The 23,681-nt window shown below is 44.7% G+C and overlaps 1 protein-coding gene across 7 annotated transcripts in view; it reads left to right on the top strand.

Annotated features, from left to right (window-relative positions):
- Nucleotides 1-21,139, top strand: part of TFAP2B (transcription factor AP-2 beta) — a 29,099-nt gene extending 7,960 nt beyond the window's left edge. For 2 of the 7 annotated variants that reach the window (XM_037151257.2, XM_037151255.2), the window contains 6 exons: nt 1,650-1,710; nt 9,250-9,469; nt 11,116-11,234; nt 13,348-13,489; nt 16,406-16,665; nt 18,997-21,139. In XM_037151257.2, coding sequence (XP_037007152.1) covers nt 1,650-1,710; nt 9,250-9,469; nt 11,116-11,234; nt 13,348-13,489; nt 16,406-16,665; nt 18,997-19,019 — 825 coding nt within the window. In that variant the 3' untranslated portion in view covers nt 19,020-21,139. Of the gene's footprint in view, nt 1-1,649; nt 1,711-9,249; nt 9,470-11,115; nt 11,235-13,347; nt 13,490-16,405; nt 18,050-18,996 lie in introns of those variants that run through there. The other 5 variants (XM_037151254.2, XM_037151258.2, XM_037151256.2 and 2 more) reach the window with 3 other exon arrangements.
- Nucleotides 21,140-23,681: the final 2,542 nt, after the last annotated feature.

The following is a 23,681-nucleotide window of genomic DNA, read 5'->3' as shown; positions in this document are numbered from 1 at the left end:
CCTAATTAAATCTTTACGATCCTCCCCGTGACGATTAAGCGCCAGCGTGCTGCGTGAATATCCTGTACAAAAACCCAGCAGGCGGCCGTAATTAGATAGAAAATCAGACAAGAGCCTTCTCATTAACTACCACAACTACCCCACGTCGCTGATGAGGCGTATATACATATTTACGTATGGACGTGAGGGCGAGGTGTGGGGGCGCAGTGGTCCAGGCCGAGGAGGTCGCGAGTCTGCCCTCCCACAGACGCAGGCGAGGGTTTCTGTCCTGCGTGGACATGTTGCCAGTGCAGGCACGTGAGCATAGCGTGTGGCGTCGTGAGGTCTCCTGGGGTGTTTCAAACAAGTTACATGAAGTTATTTTTTAAAAGGCTTTTCACTATTTCTTAAGATTTACGTGGCATGTCGCAACATGGAAAATGCGCCTTACTGACAATTTTCTTCGCCTTTCTGAGGAAAGAAGGATGACCATTAAAAACCAAAAGAAACAAATGAGCATGCACCCTCTGTGATTAGATCATCTGGTCTCTAATATGCTGCTTGTTTGGGGGAGACAGTCTCTCCCTTTTGGGGAGCACACACCCCGCCTGGGGGCAGAGCACCACTAGGTGGGAGGTGCTGCGAAAACATTACCTCCTTATCAAGCCCTTTGCTTGTCACTTCTTTGTAGAGTGGGCGACAGATTGGTCCAACTTTAAATTTCTGTGGATCAAGGAAAGCAGCTGTATATTTCAGAAAGAACTATCATTTCTTTTCATTGGGGGGGTAGGGAAGGGAATCCACGGCTTTGGGGGGGCGGTATGCACAGCCAGACAGTAAGAGACTCATTCCAACAGCTATTTCCCTTCAGAAGTGCTGCCAACACCCAGGGTGGAAACTTTCCTCGGGAGGGATGAAACTGGGATAGAAGAGGAATGCTCTTTGCCATTACCTAGGTGCTGACTGGCAGCATCGGGACCTGTGTATGTGTCTGTGACTCTAGCCTGCCTTCCAAACAGGTGTGCTTCTTGCTGGGAAGCAGCCGCGGCGGGGTTGGGAGGGCGAGCAGATCCTGCAGGTTCCTCCGAGGGGCTGTCGTGCAGCACAAGTTCACAGCGCCCAGGGATGTGTATGGACTTCAGTGGGTGTGTGGTCCTGGCGCCTTGCAGACGTGTTCCTATGTGCTGCTGTCTGCATTCCACTCCAAGCTGCTCAGACTTTAATTAAAATCCCATAATGTAAACTACTATGTATTGGTAAAATGACTCTGGAATTAAGATCCACTGGGATAGAATAGAAAAGTGAAATTGCCCTTACTAATATTGGTGAAATATTTTCAGCCGTTGCCAAATTTTCATAATTCATAAGAGCAAATAATATAAAACTTTATATGTCTATGTAATATCTGTTTAATATAATAACTCAACCAATATTACATCCCAGAAGTCTCTCACAGTTTCCTTTTTCCTCTTCTTCCATTGGAAGAATGTATAATTTGGGTGAATTTCATCTCTGTGTCGATTTGGAGATAATAATGATAATAATAAAACCTCCCTTTGTGAATTAATATAAATGGAAATAACAGAAACTCCAGTTTGGAATGACATGATTTATGTGTGTGATTCTTTAATATCCAGTCAATTTGAATAGTGATGTTTTTATATTCACAGTCAGTTGAAGATGCCAATAACAGCGGCATGAATCTATTGGACCAGTCTGTCATAAAAAAAGGTACGGATTATTCCCCCCAAAAGTAAACGAAGTTCTCCTGTGCATTCATGTCTTCATGATGAGTTTTCCCTTTGGGGGGACTTCATTATTTTATAAGATACAAATGTTTGTTCACAATTACAGAACAGCGGCTGTCTGGGTGAAAGGGCATGTCGGGAAGAAGGAAGTGGGGAGGGAGGAGGGAAAGCACAGGTAGAAAACCCGGGTGAGAGAGACAGAGGGACAGAGACTATTGCTGTTTTCTTCTGATGGCACATTTGGTAGCGATTCTAGACACTGTCTTACAGAACTGAGCTACCATCATGTATGGAGCTAGCTGGGAAGCACTGCTTTCAAAACGTACGGTAATTATTTCATTAATAACTGGAGTTTGCTGAACTAAACCTTATGTCATTGAGATAGTTCCTTTTCCCCTTGTTTTTGTGTTTGATTTTTTGGTGGTAATGTTGCTCCCGGTACTCTGTGTGTCACGAGTTGTTTCTTATTTTTTTTAATTGTGCCAAATGGGTTGCTAAATGCGCATATCCTGAGAAGCTGAGACAGCCTATGCCCATTTCCAAATCTTCCTACATACGCGTTCATGATTTAGTGTGACTGTGGAATCACCCCATACTGTTAAAGGGCATGTGATATTAACAAATGTTTGCAGTCTCTTGTACAGCTGTAAGCAAAATAATTAACTAATTAAACTAATTAAATGTAATTACAATAACTCATTTCGGGCGTATTGCAGCTGCTTAATTTCCGCCCCCCCACCCGGTCTTCTCTGACAGTCACTGAGAGAATGCCTGGCGATTAGTGTGGCTGTCGAAAAGCCCGAATGTCACTCACATGCCACAAATTTAGGAGCTTGAATTTGTAAACAGAACAATCTTTAATTATCGCAAGAACTGGTGTTTGGAGATACAGTTTTAACTACAGTAACCCTTTCTTATCCGTGCTGGAGAAGAGCGGTCCCTGTGTTTGGTGTCAGTGGTCCCTAGCTTCAGCCATGTATGCCTCATTGGAACCACATGGCTTCCACAAAAACAATGAAAAGAAAAGGTATTTTGGAAAATAATCTAGAGTCCAGCTGGTGTAGTAGGAGGGTTGTGAAGTAAGGGTTCCAGAAAGGGAGAGACATTCTAAATTTTCTTCTTTTACAAAGGCCGAGAAAGTAGCTCAGAGAGGTGGGAGGTGGGCGGAAGAAGCTGTACTTAAAAGAGATGCCATTTGTCTTTGGAATGTAACATCTGAAGAATAGTAAGGTTTGGGGCAAAAGTATTTGAGTGGTGCTTCAAACATCTCTCCATCTCTTCTTTAGGTAGTATCGGCTCGGTTTTTAGTGCCAGCTTTGGGTTTGCTTGGGTGTCTCCGCGCGGAGATTCGCAGCTGTGCTGATAGCTCACTTTCGCCTTAACCTCTTGGGTCTCCTCTTCTGGTTAATTGCTGGTTGATGAGGGAATGGAGGGGTAAGGCTGGGACACGAGCAACCCTGCATTGGCTGTTCCTGTTTCTTCTTTTGTTTTAGTTCCCCCTCCGTTTTCATGAGAAGCTGAAACTCCTTAGCTTAAGGGTCCGTATCCTAGAAATAGCATTTGGACTGGCAGTGGGCATGCCCAACCGATGACCAATCAGAAATGTTATTAATAGCCAGGCCCATAAAAAATAGTCAGAACTTAGCCTGCCTAACCAAAGGGAGCTGAAAATAGTTCTGGATGTGTGATGCTTGCCTTTCAGGGCTTGTGTGTGTTTGTCAGCAGAATGTGGACATTTATGTAGAAGGGTGTATATGCTCAGGAATAAGGAAAGGAGAATATTGCCTAAAGTGATTGGTTTTGTTTTGAAACGTGTGCTCCTTTGTATGCCCCCCAGACTTTTTTTTTAATGTGCAACTTACATATATAAGTGGCATTCCTGTCATTTTATTGATTTGGGGGGGGGTATGGCATGAATAGGAAATGTTAGGTCAACTCTATTATTTAATATTTTGGGGATTTGTTTTGTTACATGAAGGAAAGACCCTAATATCTTATTTTTATCTTTAGAGAGCCATAGGCTAAATAAGAATAAGTGATTAATTTATTTTTCTAAAGCATCACGAACCACTAAAAATAATACTGTCGGTTCATTAGCTCCTTCTCTGCTCTCTGGTCTTCCAACTTTGCTCCTCCCTCCACCTTTATGAGGGATGTTTCCAAAAGTTTAATATCATAAAAGAGAAGGTAAGAAAGTTTTCTCAACAAAATGTTCTATATTTTAACAACTAGCAGGGGACTCAGTAATTTATTTTCCAATGGGCTTTTAAAGAGATTTTTAAAATTAACATGTTAATAAAAGTTCCCCAACTGGTCCAGGATTTGGTGTCTCTGTGCTTATGAAGCCAGAAAATTTAGAAATTTAGGGATAAAGGATCTCCCTCTCCCTCCCTCTTCCTCTCTCCCTCCCTCCCTCCCTCTCCTTCATTATGGAAGCACCCACTTCTAAAATTTACCCAGCCCAATTTTTCACCTGTGTGGATATCACACCGTGGATTATAGGCCAGGTCTCTTGTTATGTTTGCTATCTGGGCTTAGCTGACATTTCTGAAGTAATTTAGTTAAGAGGAAATGAGTTGTTCCCAGTAGAGAGAGCAAACGAGTGGAGTGAAGGTAGCCAGCGTGATAAATGGCTCTTTCATTTGAGGATCTCCAGAGCTCGTTTACGGCTAATTTTCTGTATTGGCCCCCTTTGAGCTATTAATGCAATCGGCAGGGACCGTGGCCCCTCTCCTCTTAGCTGCCCCATTAGAGATCCCATTAAGCTGCCAAATCTCAGAGTCTCAACTCCATGGCAGGACTGGGGGGAGTAATGAAAGGTGCTTTTTAAACTCTCCTAATCTAAACCGGCAGAGGGTGGTTAATACAATTTGAAGGGGGCTGGTCAATGAGCAATCAATAAAGTAATAATGAGAAGGATTCGGTACATTAGCAGTCTAAAAATCCAACGAGACATTAAAAAATCATTCTTAATTCTCAGTTCCGTTAAGATTAGGAATCTGGGCCGTCTAGGGGAGGGGGCAGGCAGGATGGTGCCCAACTAATACCATGATCACTGCCAACATCCTACAGTCTAACTTTTTAAAAAAGGGCTCACCTAGACTTTATGAAAAAGTTTTTGGTGCAATCAGAGGCCAATATGCAATTGGTTTTACACCGTGGGCAGAAAAAAACACACAAAAAAACCCTGGGATTTCTTGGAAAGGCTCTCGTGGCTGGAGTCCAAGTTCAAATGCTGTGACTGTGGGGCATTTTCACTGGTCTTAGGGATATCCTGTTTGGTTAGACTCAGCTCAACCTCCGCTGTCTCCCAGTTTTTTCCCTGTTAGTTCTGGCCCCTTCCCCACGCACACACACATTAATTGGTGTGGACTTTCTCTGGGGTGGGGGTAGAATAAGAAAATTGCCAATTTCAATTACAGTGGATTCTTTTAGGGTTCTTCCTTCTGACTCAAAAGGTAAAAAAAAGTGCTGAGAATCTGTCAGTGCCTCTGAAAGGATATGAGTTTCCGCTCAGAGAAAGAGGTTTGGCTTTCCAGAGCTGACTTGGATCCACTAAGTATTCAGGTAGGAAGTCTGAGGTACATTCCAGCCACCCAGGGAGTAATCAGAGTCCATAGAATTTCCAAGCTAGAAACGTTATACACGCTATTTTTTACCCCCACTAACCCCCTGGGTGGAAACCCAGAAAGAGAGTAGAAAAATGACTTTCTCAAGGTCCCACATGTCAAGTAAGTAATGGGACCAAACTCAGTTTCCAGCCTCCTAGACTTTACCCCTAAAGGCTGCCAACAGTGAATGTTTGTAGCTTTTTTATGTTCCAGCTTTCTTGGTGGGAATCCTTTTATTTTTCTTTCCAGGATTTCAGCACTTACATTTATACACTTGAGATATACACACACACACACACACACACACACACACACACACACACATATATAATTTAACCCTCAGGTAGATGAAAAACAATGCAAGTATAAGGAAAGGGGTACTTTGCTGGTGAGAAGAAATTATTTCAAGTAATACTCAACCTCCTGGAGGATCCCTGGTATAGTTTAAATACTTAAGTCCATGTACCTTTCTGAAGGACTTAACCCTTGAATCTATTTCTCCTCTCTTCTCCCACCAGCAGATCAGATTCGTAGAGGGTATGTTTCCAGGCAAACACAAAGATCTCAAAGCTACAATTTCATACTTAAATTTAAAGAATACAGATTAAGAGCTAGTCTGTTAACACTTTGGCTCTGTGTACTCCATTAACAAATTATATTTTATCCAATCAGCTTTTCTTCTCTTTCTTAAATAAAACTCCAGTCACTGTAATGAAATATTGGTCAATTTTTAAACCTCTTTCTTCTCTCCCCCCAAAATGCAAGGGAAAATGGAGGAGGAGTATAACTATTGAGGAAGTTCCATCCAGAAGTTAGCTCTGCTACCCAACTGAGAACTGAAGAGGGGGAAAAACAGTTTTAATGTATGCACAGAAAATTGTAAACATGTAAAGAACTGAAAGCTTCACGCTGAGTTTTGCTATGCTCCATTTCCTTACCATTTCCTGCTGTCGCTTTAAACCTATCTTAGTCATCTCTGGGTTCCGTGAGCAGGAACAGTGTGCTCATAATTACTAACAAATCAACCAGGCCCTGTTGCTTTCTGGGTTTATTGATAAACTGGGGGAAAGCATAAGGGAAAAGACTAAGAATAAAATATAGGGTTAATCAGCTGAGCTAGACAGATGTGAGAGTGGAGGGGAAGGTAGATGATAACAGTGCCACCATGGACTTAAAGGAAAGTCGGGACAAGAAAGGTGTTAGGCTCTAGTCTAGGTGACCAGTGCTGAGGTCAAGGTGGAAAAGAGGCTTATAAGCTGAGGATGAGAAAATAGAGAATATGATTGATGCTTAAATTTAAAAATGGAAATATCTGAATCGTGTCTGTTCAAATAGTTGTCTAGGTTTAAAAAAAATGAAAAACAGCCCACCCCCCACCCCCAGACAGCAGTGTGTTGACAGAAGCCAACTGGTGGGTGATATTTAGGTGATAACATATATTCGGAGAGGAAAGTACAGCCCACAGGAGGGAGCAATATACATTCCCAGAAGGAAGCAGCTCTTGTCTGGTAAAATCAGAAAATTAGCAATAGTGAAGTTAGAGGACAGGTTATAAAGCGTCTCTAAAGGCCTGGCTTTTTAAGAAATTTGGCTTCTGGGACTTTGAGAAGCAGATAAAATTCCAATCCTCAGGAGATATTCAGTTATCTGGGAACTAGGAATGAAATTTACTGCTTTTAGCTTAGTGGGGTTTTTTTCCTGTTAAAATATTCTTAGTATTTAAATATTAAAATGTTGTGGCGTTCAAATATGAAATTTTTATACACTTTATTCATATAGTTCATACCTTGTTGAAAATACAAAGGGCCATCTACATTTTGGAGAACAGTGTTCCAATGCTATCTAATGTCAGTTTCCATGACCAGAAATTGTTTATAGTGCTCAAATATGAATCTGAAATATGGACATCAGAACCCCTGTGAGGAATGAGGTAGACTAAAACAGATATGGATGCTGTTAAAAAAATTACATTATAGATGTTCCCAACCCCAAACACTGTCTGTTAAGTGAATTTAACTCCATAGTTTACTCAAATTTAATTAACACTCACACTTTGATTTTTCATTGGTTCATTCTCATATGAGAAGCAACTTCACTGATGAGAGAATATGATGAGGGCAATGAGTAAGAAGGAAGCCTCTGAGTAACTCACCACCACCAAGACCATGTCCACATTCAAGATCCATTCCGTTCCCTAGCATCACTCATCTGCCATGGAACCAGATCTTGGACTCCATGGACAGAGCCAGAAATCTGAAAATATCTGCTCAGAAGTAGCAAAAGGCAATGCTTCAGTCCGCATACCTACTATCCTAGGAAGCCCCTTTCCACAATGTCTTTGTAAAATGCTCACTACAATTAATCGTATCTGAAAGTTTTGGGGACTCACTGGCTTTTAGGAGTCTCTAAACAATCGTGGAGGTCTGAAATCTGTGGTAGGGAATAAGCTGCTACAAAAATGTGTTGGTTAGTTTGTTCTATACGAGGGAAGTTATACAATTTGTTAGACCTACAGAGGTCTAGCCTCCAGAGGGCCAAAAGAGCATCTCTTTCCACTACCAGGATTATAGGGTGAGACAGAGTCTTTACTAAGAGAGTGGATGGAAGCCTCCTTTTTCATGCCAGATGTGTGTTTCAATAAATACCCTGGACTAGTGATCAACAAATGCTGTTTCAATATCTGGAGGCTTCATAACCCAATGGAAGAAGCTAAGGTGCAGGGCAAGTCAGGAGGAAAAGCTGCCTGCCCAGTAGCTTCTAAAGCCTGCAGAAAGAAAATGGGGTATAGCAGTGTGGACGTCCAAGGGAGTGAGAGTCACCAGGGAACTGGGAGGCTGACCATTCCCTGTTCCTCATTCCCAGTCTTCTGGTTCTCCTGAGCCCCGCCTCTTTCTGAGATACAGATGACACTGAAACAATTAAACAGAAATACAGGCTGGAGAGACTGAGTGCGCCTGGGTAGCAGTGGCAACCAGCTGTCAGCTCTTATTAACTTCTGCATAAAACATACCTTGAGTGTGGTTTGTTATCAATTACTTGCCAAAATGAAACAACTGGGGCAAGGCAAGACTGCGGCTCATATGAATTAGAGTGATTGGTTGATTGATCAGGGCACCTGTTGTAAATCATAACCGCTCCAAACAATCACCAGCCGGTGCTTTGCTTTATGTTAATTTGTAAACAAAATTCATGTCACTGCAGAATTGCTTTCACTGGAGAGAAGCATTTGGGTTCATTTCTAAATGAATCTGTTGTTATGACGTAGGAAAGACTGGGATCCACTTTAGAGGAACCAGCAGCTCTTTCGGTCCCAGCCTTCCCTCGTAATGGTATTACTTGGCTGTTCTTGGGCACAGCATCTGATGGGCCTATCCTCCTGATCCGCCCCAGCGATGATCCTCTCCAACGGGGAAAGAGGGAGGGGCTCCCATAAAGACCCTTGGCATCACCATTTTCTACCATTCACAGTGATAATCACCTTCAGGTTTCACCACTACATGTGCTTATCCTCAGGGGACAGATGAGGAAACCAAGATTCAGAGAGGTTCAGTGAGATGTCTAAGGTCACACAGCCAGCATGTGATGGAATATAATTTGCCAGGTTTCAGAGCACCGTCCAAACTCTGGGTTGCATGTTTTATTGATTTGTGTCTCGAGCAGGGCGTGGGAAGAGACACTCAGATGTCTACACACACATGAGGTAAATTTCTAGAGAGGTGACGGCTTTTTCACTTGTTTGTACACAGTGCTTTGAACGCACCGAAGCACCACTGGAACAAACACTTCCTCCTCCAGCTTTCCACTTAGCGCCGGTCCTGTGGCCTCGTCCCTGTTCGGGCACCGACACATTCTGTCAGCCGGTCACCAGAATCGAAACAGGTCACCTTTATGGCATTTTTTTCTCTCTCTAGTTCCGGTTCCTCCCAAATCTGTGACTTCTCTGATGATGAATAAAGATGGCTTCCTGGGAGGCATGTCCGTCAACACCGGCGAGGTGTTTTGCTCAGTCCCCGGCCGTTTGTCTCTGCTCAGTTCAACTTCAAAGTACAAAGTAACGGTGGGGGAAGTTCAAAGACGTCTTTCGCCCCCCGAATGCCTCAATGCGTCTCTCCTCGGTGGCGTCCTCAGAAGGTAAAGCTCCCCCAAACTAGTTTTTATGGGGCGGTAGAAGAGGGCTGGCGCTGAAACAGCCTGGAAGCCGGACGCGGTTGCCTAGCAACTGGGCTGCCGCCAAGCTGAGCGCGCGGGGAGTCGCGGCGGAGGCGCGCTGCGGACCCAGCGCGCAATCGCCGGCCTCTGACCCGGCGCCGCAGGCCCGCGCTGCACACGCGCTCCCGGGCTCTGCCACCGTCGCAGCGGCTGCGGGAACCTCCCTTTTTTAGTCTCTGAGCCCGGCGTGCAGGTCCCTCCTATCCCTAGGACACTTGTAGGGCATTCTCTCCTGAGTGACCAAGGAGCTACACACACTTATCTAAAACCCAAGATTCACGGAGTAACCCTTTGCAGTGTACTGTGATTAATCTCTCTATTGTATTAAATTGTAGTTGCCTGCTAAACAACCCACCAATGCACTGCCCTCCACAGTTTGGAAAACACTGCTCTAGACTTGAGACCTCCTTTCTTCAGCAATACTATCAGCAACAAAAACAATGATACCACTTTAGAAGTATTAATAGTTGTTCTTCGGGACCATTAAGATGCTCTCCAATATTGGAGAAAGACAGTCCATAGACTACTTGTGGAAAATGAAGGAGGCGATGGCTTTTATCTCAGGATTTAAAGCCTCCCCCAAAGTCCCTGCCAACTCTTGAACTCTTTGTTAGTGTCCCTGATATGTAGGTGACATTGTACGAGATGGACTTTTCTAGGTAGCCAATTTCAGGCATTGAAAGTCTCTTTCTATACTAAAAGTGGCTCTGTGAAAGGTACAGAAAGAGAGGTCCCAGTCAGTAGTTCTTTTCTTGTATTTTTGCTCCGACCTTAGTGCATATAGGGAGAGCCTTGGGAGGAACTAAGGGTGTGATCCACAGGCTTTTCTCATTTTGAATCTTCTAGCTGTGCCCCACTTCGGTTCAGTTTTCAAGTGAGTCCTTTGAGCCCCAGAGTGTGGAAGTTTCTTTCAATCACCCCCAGGCCTTGAGCGTGTGTGTGTATAAAACTTGCTATGAGATTAAGTGAGATAATATAAAGTGCTTATCACATAACTAAACTCCCTAAAGTGTTAGTTTTACAGTTATGATTACCATCACCATTAGTTTCATGTTTCAGTCTTCCTTTCCCTTTTAACCTGACTCCATTTTATGGCGACTCTTGACCCCATCCTTGCAAAGCCCACCTGTTTCAGTCAGTGCCTTCTAGTCTCTGAACCTCCCAGTTCTTTCCTCTTTTCTCCACGGTTGTGCTCACCCAGTTGCTGCTCACCTATCTGGCTCCATGACAAGGAAAGAGCTGGTGTGTGAGCACGTGCAGCTTCTACCTTCTCTAGACCCGCAACCTACACCATAATTATTCCCATCTGCTATCACTTTTCTCATGAGATAAAAAAAAAACAAAAACACTCAATTTTTTAAATGCTCTGTATTGCAGAAATTAAGCCAACCTCAGCAAACTATCAGCAAATAACCAAAGGGAAGCGGGGCGGGGTAGGGGTGGGGAGGAAATGTGCTAACCTCAAGTTAAAACCTCTTCAAGCTCCACTGGGCTTTAGATTGCTAAGCCTAAACTTTGTTTCAGGAACACTCCGAGGTTAATCAGAATGTTAATTCTTGCAATTTCAGAGCCAAATCGAAAAATGGGGGGAGATCTTTGCGAGAACGGCTAGAAAAAATCGGTTTGAATTTACCCGCGGGCAGGCGCAAAGCAGCAAATGTCACGTTACTCACCTCCCTGGTGGAAGGTAAGCAAGACGTGTGGCCATTTCATGAAGCAGCTGAGCTTAACTGTCAGCTGAAGACTGACATTTTACACATTTCATGATTAACTGGAAATCACTGCAATTGTTGTGCCCTTGTGAGTGGATGTCAAGTGACTGTGTGAGGGAAGTTCAAAGGTCTTTTTACTTAGAGGAAGCCAGCAATTGTAGAGAGGCCAAGGGAGTGTGTGAAGGTCCCTATGCTGTGAAGAGTACTCAGGTCCAGCCTCCAAGCCAGTGCAGGGGTCACCTCTGTGGCCAGGTACAGGACAGAGTGTCTGAAATACCCTCTGAACTCTTGCAAGAGTAACTCTGTAAACAGCCATCTGTTGTATACCCCTTCTCCTTCCCACATTTTACCTCTGCATCAGTAGTGGAAAACACATTGTCTATTTATGAAACTGTTATTACATTCATAATCCCTAATGGCTATTATAAAACTCCTGTCACTCCCAGAGCCCTATATCCTGCTGATTGATTAAATGGGACTTATTGGGCAGGAGATGAAGAGACATGGAGGGAGTAGGGTATGATCTTCAATGTAGACTCATCAGTTGTGAATTAAAGGGACATAATTATAACAAACACATTATGATTTTGATGTCAAGGATGATATTTACAGTATGTAATAAACGGGACCTCCTGCACCGTCTAGACCAAAGGGGTCTGCTTTTGAATCTGTGGGTTGGAGAAAGGATAGGAAATACAGCCAGATAGTCTTAATGGAGGAAGTTGTAGACTTATCTCTAGAGTCTATCAGGTAGGTTTTTTCCTTCTATTTTTGTGGGTGAGATATTATGGCACTCCTCTGGGGGCCTGGTTTTTGCAGGAAGAGATGTTAGAATATTTAAGCAGCAACCATAAAGTCATCACCTTTCTAGGCACTGCATTTTGCCAGCTCTAAGGCAAAGTTGCCTGGCCCAAACTTCCTCTCCAGGGACAACAGTCACCAAATATCCAGACCACGCTTATTAGCAGTCGACTCTCAGCCTGGGGGTTTAACTTTTCACCCCTCAGGGAATTGGTAATATTACAATCCCCATTTTGGAAAGCAGTCCAGGTAACTTCAGCCTAAGACAAGGATTGGGATGGAGAAGGGAGGAAACTGAAATTCCAATATTTTGTTGGCAGTTTTCAGTTTTATGAATCATTCTAAGTGTCACGTCTGAAGTTTTTTGTTGTCACTGTCATAATAATGATGTAAAGTGAGAGATGGTCCTGAAAAATAAAGTAGCTGTGGGATAATTTAACATATTTCTTTTTCATGTTTGGGATCTTCCCTGAGATCCCTGCAGTGGTGCTTTAACAGGTCATAATGCCTTATATGAGAGAGGCTTCCACATAAGCTGAGGAATCTCTCAGATATCTAAGTTTTCTGTCACGGCCACATCACCTTTGTACAGTAGAAAGTTCTTCAGTAGGAGGATGATGACAGGGAACTCTGAAAAGAAACCTGAAAACTAAGTAGCTGGTAACAGGCAAGGGAGAATAAATTTTTCACTGCTGGTTAGAAATACTCATTCCATATACATTTTACACATAATCTTTAATATATCTAGACATCTATACATACAAATTTATGTTTGAATTTATTAGTTATTAATAAGATATTTTACTCTAGTACAATTATAGGAAGATACACAAGATAGGAAGACTTCTACATTTATTTAAAATGGTATAACAGGTGCTACCAAGGAAGTGGTATCTGGCTTGAGTATCTAGCCCAGGGTCTTGGTGCAATTGTAAGGTGTCTCCTGAATACATCGATCCCGTTGCCCTTAAGACAAAGCATGGTGTGTGGGAGACCTGAAGCTATGCAGGGAATGTCTGACCAGGACGTGGCTGAAAGGATGATCAGGGAGAGTGTGGACAGACAGGCAGACGCACAGTTTCTTCTATCAACTTCAGCTACAGCCCGAGAATCATTTTTATTTCAGGCATCTGTCACACCTTTGCTTCCCACCCCCCATCCCCCAACAGCTGGTCTCTTCTGTAAATAATAATTGACCAGGGAGTCTCTCCTGCCCAGGGATAATGACAACGGACTGAGTGCTGATTATTACCTCTGCTGCTTTTTATTTTATTTTATTTTTTTCAGGAGAAGCCGTTCACTTAGCTCGGGATTTTGGGTACATCTGCGAAACAGAGTTTCCTGCCAAAGCTGTTTCTGAGTATTTGAACCGGCAGCACACGGACCCCAGTGACCTGCACTCCCGAAAGAATATGCTACTGGCCACCAAGTGAGTGTCGAAAATCCTTGACTTCTACCCTGCTGACTCACTCACCTGACTTGGGAGAAGGCGGAGGGCAGGGCAGTGCAGACGACCTCCTTTTTTGGGCAGAGAGAGTGATCAAGGGCAGAAGTAGCATTGGCTGGCAGCCTGTCTATTGCTGGCTAGGAAGCTCGCCCTCTCAGCCTGCTGCCCCTCCCCCGAGCTCCCCCCATCCGGCCTCTGCCCTCCGCCAGTTGATGGTGGGCTGTGGCTTGGTCTCTGCCGCCTCTTTTCCAAGTTTCTTCAGGAGGATGGCTTTACGAATCTGAATTCAGAGTTTTTAGATTTCTCTTCTCCAACCCCGGGGATATCAGGCAGGTCTTCTCCAGGTGGGTCCTTATTCAAGTTATTCCATGGATGTCTACATGCATATTTCTGCCTGGGCTTCACCTCTCCGCGTCACCACCACACAGCCACGTGTGCTCGCTTGAGTGTCTTTATGTCACCCACGTGTGCCCGTCCCTACCCACAGCTCTAATTACTCTCTTTCAACGTTGCAGTTTGGCATCTTCCACAGACATAAAATTTACTACAACTCCAGAGGGGAAAATAGTAAATCTCTGGCTAAATTTAGGTCTAGAGCTCATTTGAACTTTTACAGTGGGTTTCCTATTTATTTGATTTACTCCTGTCTTTGGCTTCCGTGTCATATTGTTGGTGTTTTATGGCCGGCAAAGGCCTGCAGTGGGCGGCGCTGCGTGCGCCCGCACGTTTCTCTTGCAGGCGCGGCCCAAACAGCGGCGCTCATTTATTTAGTGCTGGAGGACGCGGTTTGTTCCGTTGACAGCGTAATTTAAAGAAATATATGGAAGGCTGAAAAATCATTTGCTCAAATTTGTCCAGATGTTTTTGAGACGTGATTGGAATTTGATTGCCCCTTTCCGCAGGGTCAAAAAATATTAATGTCCCAGAACTTTAATTGCTTACAGACCCTGGTTTGGGCTTTGAAGATTTAAAATGTTTGAGTCTGAGTATTTGTTCTCCCCAGTTCAGAATTTCCTTTTTGGCACTTCGGTAATGAGTGCAAACTTAAGGAAAGACTTTAACCATCTCTTCCAACGATCAAAACCTGGCACCCATCCTGTTTTTACAAGGTTTTCCTCTGATGTAACACTCAAAATATAATAGATCTTTGTCAGTAAATTGCCTTCCTACTCCCCACCCTGGTGTCTGGTGGTGGGGGACCAGTTGGTGCCTTATAAAAAGGTAAAGGTACTTTGAGGAGGGGGGCGGGGTGGAATAAAACCAACCTGTATAAATTAGATGTTAGAATTCCACAAATGACATTTCCCTAAGGAATGCTTGTAACTTTCACCTTTGAAACCTCGCGGCTTCTCTTAGGCCAGCACTTCTTAACCTGGGGTGAGTGTCAGAATCATCTGGGGAGCTTTCTCAAGATATTTATTTGTGAACCTAGACCCAAGCCTCCCGAATTGGAATCAGTGGAGGTGGAGGCCTGGAGGTGGACATTTGAACCCCACAGGTGATTCTGAGGTACCTCTGACTTAAGAAGCACCCTCTTTGGGTCACGGCTGTTACCAGTTTCTTCCTGGGTGTTAGGATGTACATGTGCATTTTGAATGGAGACACCAGTGGAAGGAGGGTAGAGAGAGGATGCTTGTTAGTGTTCTCTACCCACCAGCCTTAAAGCCAAAAATCTTTCAGCCGCAGCAGCTGCACCTGGGGGTAGGGGAGGAGGTATTCTCTAAATTAGCCATTCCTCTTCCTGGTGATAATCTTCTGGGAAAGGATGCCTGAAGGTCCCTCACAGTGGCCTCCAGGTGCCTGCCCCTGTTACATATTGGCCAGGCCAGGTGTCACCAGGTGTCAGGTTATCCCAAAAGGGCCTGGGACTGGACTTCTGTAGTTTTTCTTGTCTCACCACCCACCACTGATGGAGGCAGGCTGATGGATGAGCCCACCAAACTGTAAAAGGCTGTGGCTTTTGGGATGCCATGCCTCTGACTGCCAGCAGAGTGAAGCCATTGTGCCTTCAGGGCTAAATCTCCTGTCCACCTCTTATATTAAAACTTTCTCAAATAAGCCCAATCCATAGTTAGGCCCACAGGATTTCTAAGGCTGGGAGATTCCTCTAAATGGTAGGTGCCTTGAGGAAATAAAAAACCTTAAACAAATAAAAATCTACCCTCCCCTGTGTCTTAACCATCTACCTTTAGGTTTTATTTAAACAATGTAGGAATCCTTTTATATTGACAACAATTCTGTTGTACAAAGAGTTTCAGTCACCTACACTTGAAAGAAAAAAGGGGGGGGGAGGGGAATGCCTCCCTTCCCAAATACTGCAGGTAAACAGATTTTTGCTTTGAATGGAATCAGCATTCTTTTCTGCAATAAACAGTTGCTTGCCCTGGGCCATGCAAAGCTCCAGCAATCTGCTTCTGTGCTAGGGACAGGCTTGTGGCCGAGGGGCCTAAATCTTTCAAGGCTTTTTGAGCCTGATCACCAAGAGAGGCAAGGGAGAGGAGGGGAAAGGACTTTTAAATGAATTGCCAGGTTAGAGCTAAAAATTACTGAATATTCCGAATCAATTGCCAAAGCCTAGCGGATTTCCCCAAGCACAGTTATACAGTCCTGGAATGAAGGAAAAAAAGACTGGAAGGTGGTGGAGGATGGGGGCTGCTAGACTTTGGGATGCGAGGGGTGCATAATCTCCCCACCCCCGCTTGCTCTCCTTCCAGCCCCAGCTGCTCTAGAAGCGCGAGCACTGGCAAAGGAAACAGAGCGGAATCGCTCACATTAGCCTCGCTCTTCGGTGAGCGGGCGCCTCTGGGCTTGTGTGAGCCTCTCCTTTCTAATGCCAATGACAAGGACACTAAGGGTGATTTTTTTTTTTTTTCCTGCTCCTCTCCCACACCCCTGCAGGCAACTTTGTAAAGAATTTACAGATCTGCTGGCGCAGGACCGGACGCCCATAGGCAACAGCCGGCCCAGCCCTATCCTGGAGCCGGGGATCCAGAGCTGCCTCACGCACTTCAGCCTCATCACGCACGGCTTCGGCGCCCCGGCCATTTGCGCCGCGCTCACGGCCCTGCAGAACTATCTCACCGAGGCGCTCAAAGGCATGGACAAGATGTTCTTGAACAACACCACCACTAACAGGCACACGTCTGGGGAAGGCCCAGGTAGTAAAACTGGCGACAAGGAGGAGAAACACAGGAAATGAAAAATGTTTAAAAGGAAAAAAAAATGTTTTAAATACAAAAGGAAAACAGAAAAAAATAATTTTAGCTTTAAAATATTGGATTGGCTTTGGAAGAATTATATTAGGTAGAATACACATACAATCAAAATTAAAACAAGCAAAAAAAAAAAAAGCTAAGTAACTTAAAAACTGAGGCGCGCAACGGAGCAACAGTATCGGTTCTCAGTGTCTATTTCAAGATACACTTGGAGACAACCATCCGGATTGTCCACTTCGGTTCTTTCGAGCTTAGTAATACTGATAATAAAAGAAAACCGTGATTTTTTTTCCCCTTTGGAAAATAAACATAAGACTAAACTTGAGAAAACGCTAACTTATTGGAAGAAAATCGGAGAACTGTTGGTGTCAGTGCTTTGACAGCTGGTTGACTGAGACGCACGAACTTTTTAATTTTTAATATTTTTTTAGGATACTGTCTCGCAGTCCCCGCCCTTTTCCCTCACCTCACTCCTATTCCAAGTACCCTTTTCTACATTGCCTCCCCTTCCTCAAACTGTCACGGGAATCTTCCAGGATGAACGAGAGTGTGGTTAGCCCCTTTGCGTGGTGTTGCAGTCGCCTGGGTCCCGCCCCGCCCGCGTTTTAAACTCACCGGTGCCCAGCTCCCCCGACCCCACCCCTGCCCGGCCGTGCACACGCTTAGGGAGGGCGAGGGCGGGCGCGGCAGGAGGCCCGCGGAGACGCGGGCGGTGGCTGCAGCTTTGGTGGCGCCGCCAAGCAGAGGCCTCCGCAGATGAGGAAAATCCGGACCAATAAGTTGATTCAGACTCATCATCAGTTCCTTTCAGAAAATGTTACTAGTCCCCAGCCTTGCCAGCATCGGCACACAGAGAATCTCGCATTTGTTATAATATTTGTGTCATCTACCAATTTTAAGTATAATAGTAAAAAAATATGAATACGTTGATTAGTATGTAATTCCTTCGGAGGGGTATGTACCATTTCAATTCTCTTCTGTTTTCCAAAGCTTTGCCCGCATGGTTTATGAGCTTCTTCAAAGAGGACTGGGGCTTCCTACACAAACTATAAGGTACAGAGAAAAAAAAAATCCGATCCCTTTTTAATCAAAGCCTGTGTGTCAGCATTCTGCAGGTGCACTTCTTTAAAGAAGCTCAAAGGGAATAATTTAGAAGTGGCCAATAAGAGATTGAAGCAGCTTTGAGTCTAGTTGCTAACAGATACCTCAACACGAAGTTCTGGGGGACAGGGTGCGCTGCAAAATGAATCTTAGGGAAGAAAAATAAGGGTTCTTGGAGTTCAATATTTTAACAATATTACCTTGTCATTAAAATGGATTCTGTTTCCTTGGGCTCTTTGGCGATTGCTGTTTTGGCGGGCAAATGAGCAGCTTTGGGAGTGGTCATGGGGAGAAGGGCGGTGCAAGCTTCTGTGTCTAAGCACAAATTGCTTCTTTACAAAATGCTATATGAATGAGGCATTTTGCCCCACCCCCCGGCGTGCACTTGTTTTGGCGTATAATGGTAAAACAATGCAAAATGAAAGAAGATGTTTTTCAGCTTTGAACTTACTGTCAGGATACACTGGGACTATTCCCAGTGAGTAAAGTTTCATGCATTTAATATTTCTCAACTTCTGGCAGCCCTGCTCCTTTCTGGGGCTTCACCGGAGCCTTATCATGAATAAGATCAGGAACCCATTGTCCCCGCCCTCCCAAATGTAGTGGGAAATCCCCAGGTGAGGGGGGGTCAGCTAGGTCTCTAAATTTAGTATCCATCAGGCACCTCTTTATACAAAGTAGCCATTAGGGCCTTTGCTACGTCCCTTGAAAATAAACATCCAGGTATCTGTTCCACAGGGTTTACTGGAAACACCCTCTGGGACTTTCAGTTTTGCCACTCAGATGGGTCTTGGGCTTTGTGGGCCGGCAGGGGCAGGGGGAGGGAGGGTGGTGTGGAGGGTTGGGTTTAGGAACCTGTTGAGAGCTTTGGACTGACATTTTTATAGGGGAGGGAGTAGGGAGCTGGTTTCAGGTCACCAGGAGGGCCAAAGCATAGGTTAGTGTCTCACTTTTGCCTATTTACCGCCAGCTCCTTTGGGAGTCCCAGCCCTAAAAGAGTTGAAGGAGTACCAAGGTCGGGAACTAGACCTTATGGAGAATGTAGACACTCCATCTCTCCAGCTCAGAAGCCTGCGCCTTAGTCGGAGGGCCTGGCCATTTGCATTAGATGTATTCTGATTGCAAAAGGCCAGGAGAAACCACACTGAAAACCATCATCTCCTTTCCTTGCAGGGCAACGCGCCCCACGCGTGTGACGTGCGAGGGACGCGATGGATGCGCCTTGCTCTTACTGTGCAGGTCCTGAGAGCGTGGGGGCCACTCGCGCCCAGTCGTGTTGAGGACATAGAATCAGCCGCTGCAGGGGCCGCGGGCCGCGTGGGCCTTTGCTGCTCTCGGTCTGATCTTAAGGGCTAAGGCGACCGAGATAGCCCCATTCTCCAGTAGGTAATGGGGCGGTGCCCTGAGGGCTGCAGGCGGAGAGGGGTCTCAGCACTGCCCAGGCGCTTTGCTACCAGCGGCCACCCCGAGGCGCCTGCTTCAGGAGGGCGAGTGCCCTAGAAATGTCCAGAGAACCGGAAGCTTCCCCCGGCTTTGCCAGGACGAAAACACTCTCCATCCTCAGGCTCCTAAAGGCAGGTGATGGGATAGGATTGGTCTTACTTGGGTACACAGACTTCCGTGGCCCTTCGCCATTCATTCCTGCGCCCCCAGCATCCCAGTGGAGCTGAGTGCGGGTCTCCTCCGCCCCACCACAACCTCAGTGGTGGCAGCCACTGCTTCCTCGCCTTCCCTCACTTCTCCTTTTATGTAAGACCCCCGCCCCATTGCTTTCGTTAGCCAGGCCCTCTATGTTTATCTCATAATTGAGTTATTAAAAGATTTGGTTTCCTTGGGCCTATAAATCAATAAACAGTAGGATTAACGCAAGAGTTGGGCTTTTAAATCAAGGGAAACATTATTTAAAGCAAGCCTTTTTGAGCTTCGTTTTCAAACCAAGCAGGTGAACTACCACTCTCCGCCCACCCTCCATTTTTTAGACAATTTATAAGGCCCCGTGCCCCCTCCCAAATGCTCGGTCCCAAACCAAAATGGCTCAAGATAGAAAGGAGTCAGGATGTGGCAGCGCTGCTCTCACACATTCCACTTTGCAAGTTCCTCTGGAAGCTCTATAGGTCTCCTGACCGTTCTGTGCCCACCACTGCCTCTTCCTCCAGGAACTGTGCGGCTCACCAGGAGCTCCCTCCCCAGCTCCAAAAAAAGGCGCTCCTGAGTGAGGATTCTGTATCAAAGTGATCTTGAACTTCTCCCCCAAACTGGGAAGGTACCCACCCCTGCCTTGCCCCAATTATCTTGCATTTTCTCTCCTCCTGTCAGGTTCTGCATCCTTAGCTTTCTCCACCCCCACATAAAGAACCTAGGAGGCTTTTCAAAGACCGGACTCTTTTATTTTCTTTAGCCAAGGAAAACGCTTTCTCTCAAGCAATTATTTCATATCCTAAGAAAACTGTAGTTCATTGGAAACCCTGAAACCCTGAACTTACCTACACACTGTTCCTCCAGTACAAAGCCTTACTTAAAAGGGCAACACATTCTTACTTAGAGTGTTTATAGAGAATTTGTCATCACATCTGATATGCTGTATGTACAGCACATTATATGGAAAGGAAATAACCGAAACCATCTGATGTTGCCTCAAGAACCCAAACTGTGTTTTTCCCTCCTGTGCCAATGTCTGTTAAATTGTCGGGGGGAAAAAGAAAAAAGAAAAAATATAAAAATTCATTTTTTAAAGTGGACTGAAAACTATTCTTTAAATGCCAAAATTGACTCTTCTGTTGAGTTGGTCTCTAGTTCACTAACATTGTTTTGCCACACAATCAAGAAATATCAGTCTATTGACTCTTCAGGAGAAGAACTCTGGAAGGTATCCATGTTAAGTTTGTATATATTTATTTATGCTTAATTTAATGGGAATGTGTAAATATGGCGAGCAAGTAGTTTGGGATTATTTATCTGTGAATCTATACCTCTGTGAATGGGTGGTAAAAAAACAAAAAACAAAAAACGCTTGACCCTAGATAGAATGCTATCTGAATTTTTCTGTTCTTTATAGACAAACTGTTATGGTAATGGGTAGAAATTGGTTTATTGTCCAGTGTTGATCTGATTTACTTAAATAAAAGATCATTGTGTTTTTGTTGCGTTTTCATCTTCAGTTTCTTGAATATGGATATATGGATATTGTTTAATTCTACAAACAGAAAAAAAAACCAACTACAGCCAAGAAGTTTCTTTTTGTTCCCCCTCATCAAAACATAGGCAATGTTTTTGTTACATCATAAATACAATAAATTTTGCTTCTCAGAAAAATGGACACTTTTGTTTTCACTAGGTGTTTTTTAAAAAAATTAAAAAATTCCAGACTGTCTTATTTCTAACCAGATTCACAATAAAAGATCATGTTTATCACTTGTTTCATTTTGCCCTTTTGAGAAATGAGGCATCAAATTTACTTCCCAGTAAGTGAATTTAGTTACATGTCCCAGCATCTGAAGGGCTCTACCTGCAAGCCAAAGCTGATGCTCCCCTCCCCACTGCTAGTGTTCTGGCACAGGGTTCCTTAAAGGACATGGTTTGGGAGAGATGCTGCACTTTAAACCTTGGAATCTGGAGGAGCCAACTGGCTCACTTCAGGATTGAACCCAACCCTGACCTCACCAGCAGTGCAAGGCCCTCCATGAACAAATGAGGAAAAGCATGGCTGTCTTAGGAGGCTGGCTCTCAGCTTAGGTGCAGAGGCTGCTTAGAGAAGCCAGAGCTTTTCTCATTGGGGTTAATGGGCTGCAGTGATCAAACATCTCAATCTGTATTTCATCCCAAGGCTTGGGTGTCTTCCCTGAGGCTAGGAAAATAAAGTTGTCCAAGATGTTACACAGTTTGGACGAGTCATTCTTTCTTTTTGTAACTCAAGGTCATTATCTATAAAATGTGGGCCTCCTTAGGTCCTTTCCAACATCAACATTAGCTGGTTTATAAAAAGCAGAAACAGCAATATGTATATTCATTTGAGGATAATCGGAAAGTTACATCTTGATAACCCCAGATTATGAGAGTACTTAACATATTGTGGATGCACAGTTACTTAATAATATGCTTTCTATATCAATTTTCTGTTTTTCAGGTAATCATTCCCCATTGGACTTCCCTGTCGGGAAATACAGAAGGGACAATGTAATTTGCTTTGTGTGAGATTTCCCATTTCATGGCTTCCTTATTAATTAAAAAGGGGGGCGTGTATCATAGCTAGAACTGCAAGTGATTGAATCAAAGAAAACTCCCCTCATCTCCCCTAAAAGGAAAGCAAGTAGAAAGAAGGAAAGAAAACCAAAAGAAGTGTAATTAAGAGGACATGCAATCCATTTATCTAGAAAGAAAATAGGTACAAGTATTTATCTCTGGCTCAACTGTATTATATTGAGTGTCCTATTCATTTGCTCTTTGGAGAATGAGGGTTTGGTTACCACTGGGATTACCCAGAGCGGTGGTGAGTAATTTCCATGTCCTATGGCAAATTTTTCTACAGAAGGGTTAGTTTTAACTCTGGAGAAACAGACCTGCCATCTATTATCCCGCAGGTAACTTACACACTGCCACCTTCCCACCACCGCTGGATAAGCAGAGGATCCGAGACAACCACCATTACTAAAACTCAAGGTCCTGAAGGGCCTGAATGTGGGGGTGGGAGCGAACTGGAGAAAAGGGCTGAAAGGAAAAAGTGGGAAATGGGGAGGAAAGCCTGAGAAAACAAAATGGCCCTGGGCTGCTGCCTGTCCCAGCTCTTTGGCCTCTTTGTTACTGTTTTACCGGGCTGCGGAGGGCGTGAAGAAAGAGCCGCAGTTGGAACAGCTAGGCCAGGTACCCTGACCACGGGGCCCAGCGCAAGGACACTAGGTGACCTGGGAGGAGGTGTTGCTGCCTCCCCTGCCTCGCTCCGGTGAGCGCGTCTACAGTGAGTGCTCCAGGAGCGCGCACGCCAGTATTAGCGGCTTAAGGGCCCTGATTAAAAACAATGCTAGGAGGAAGACCCTATTATTTCTTTATGAGGCCACATTCTTTTTCTTCATTTGCAAATAACAGCCCCGTGGGGTCTTTTCCTAGGGACCCTGGGCAACTTGAGCTTAGAGCCACCAGAGAAGCCGGCCGAAGGGACCTGTACCTTAGAGGGGTCTCTCGACTCCCCGACACAATGTGCCTTCCAAGCTTGGACTTCGAGGGAGGTTGTCTGTCATGTTGAAGCTTCAGAAATTAAACCGTGCAGCTCACAAGTCCATTAATTTTAGTTTCCCATTAATCTATTTATAAGTGAGCCAGCCCTGGCTCTATAAATACAGTCCTATAAAACTGAGCTCCTTCCAATAAATCTTCCAAGTTGTTTATTTACATGTATTCCTTCGCACTCCAATGAGTCTCATTTAACTTAGGGAAGACCCTGGCGGACCGACAAGTGACGGGGAGTGCTTACCCCTCCCCAGCTTCCGCGCGGAAATCGTGGGCTCCTGGGGAAGGGAGGAATGGCGAGGCGAGGGGGTGGGGCAAAGTCAGAAGAGGAAAACTCATTTTTTCCTCCTTTGTTTCCTTGTTTCTATCGCAGACTCACGTTGTCCACATTTCCCTTCACAATCTCCGCGTTGATATGTGCACTGTCAGACACAGCTTTCTTGCAACTATGCTTTCTCCACACCTTGGGGGGAGCTTTTTCATTTCCTTGGCAGCCACTATTTTTAAAATAGGCCTCATAAACCTCAAAGCTTTCTTAGGATGAGGTCAGTTAAATGTCTACCCGGGCCCACTTTCTCCGCTTGAGACCCTCTTTGACCCTTTCTCAGGTAACAGGTTAGCGCAGTCCCACCGCCCTT

The sequence above is a fragment of the Artibeus jamaicensis genome, unplaced genomic scaffold (assembly GCF_021234435.1).
Source record: "Artibeus jamaicensis isolate MK-2021 breed Jamaican fruit bat unplaced genomic scaffold, CSHL_Jam_final contig_484, whole genome shotgun sequence".
Lineage (NCBI taxonomy): Eukaryota > Metazoa > Chordata > Mammalia > Chiroptera > Phyllostomidae > Artibeus > Artibeus jamaicensis.
Note: the sequence above shows the minus strand (reverse complement) of the source record. Positions and strands in the feature narration are given on the sequence as shown.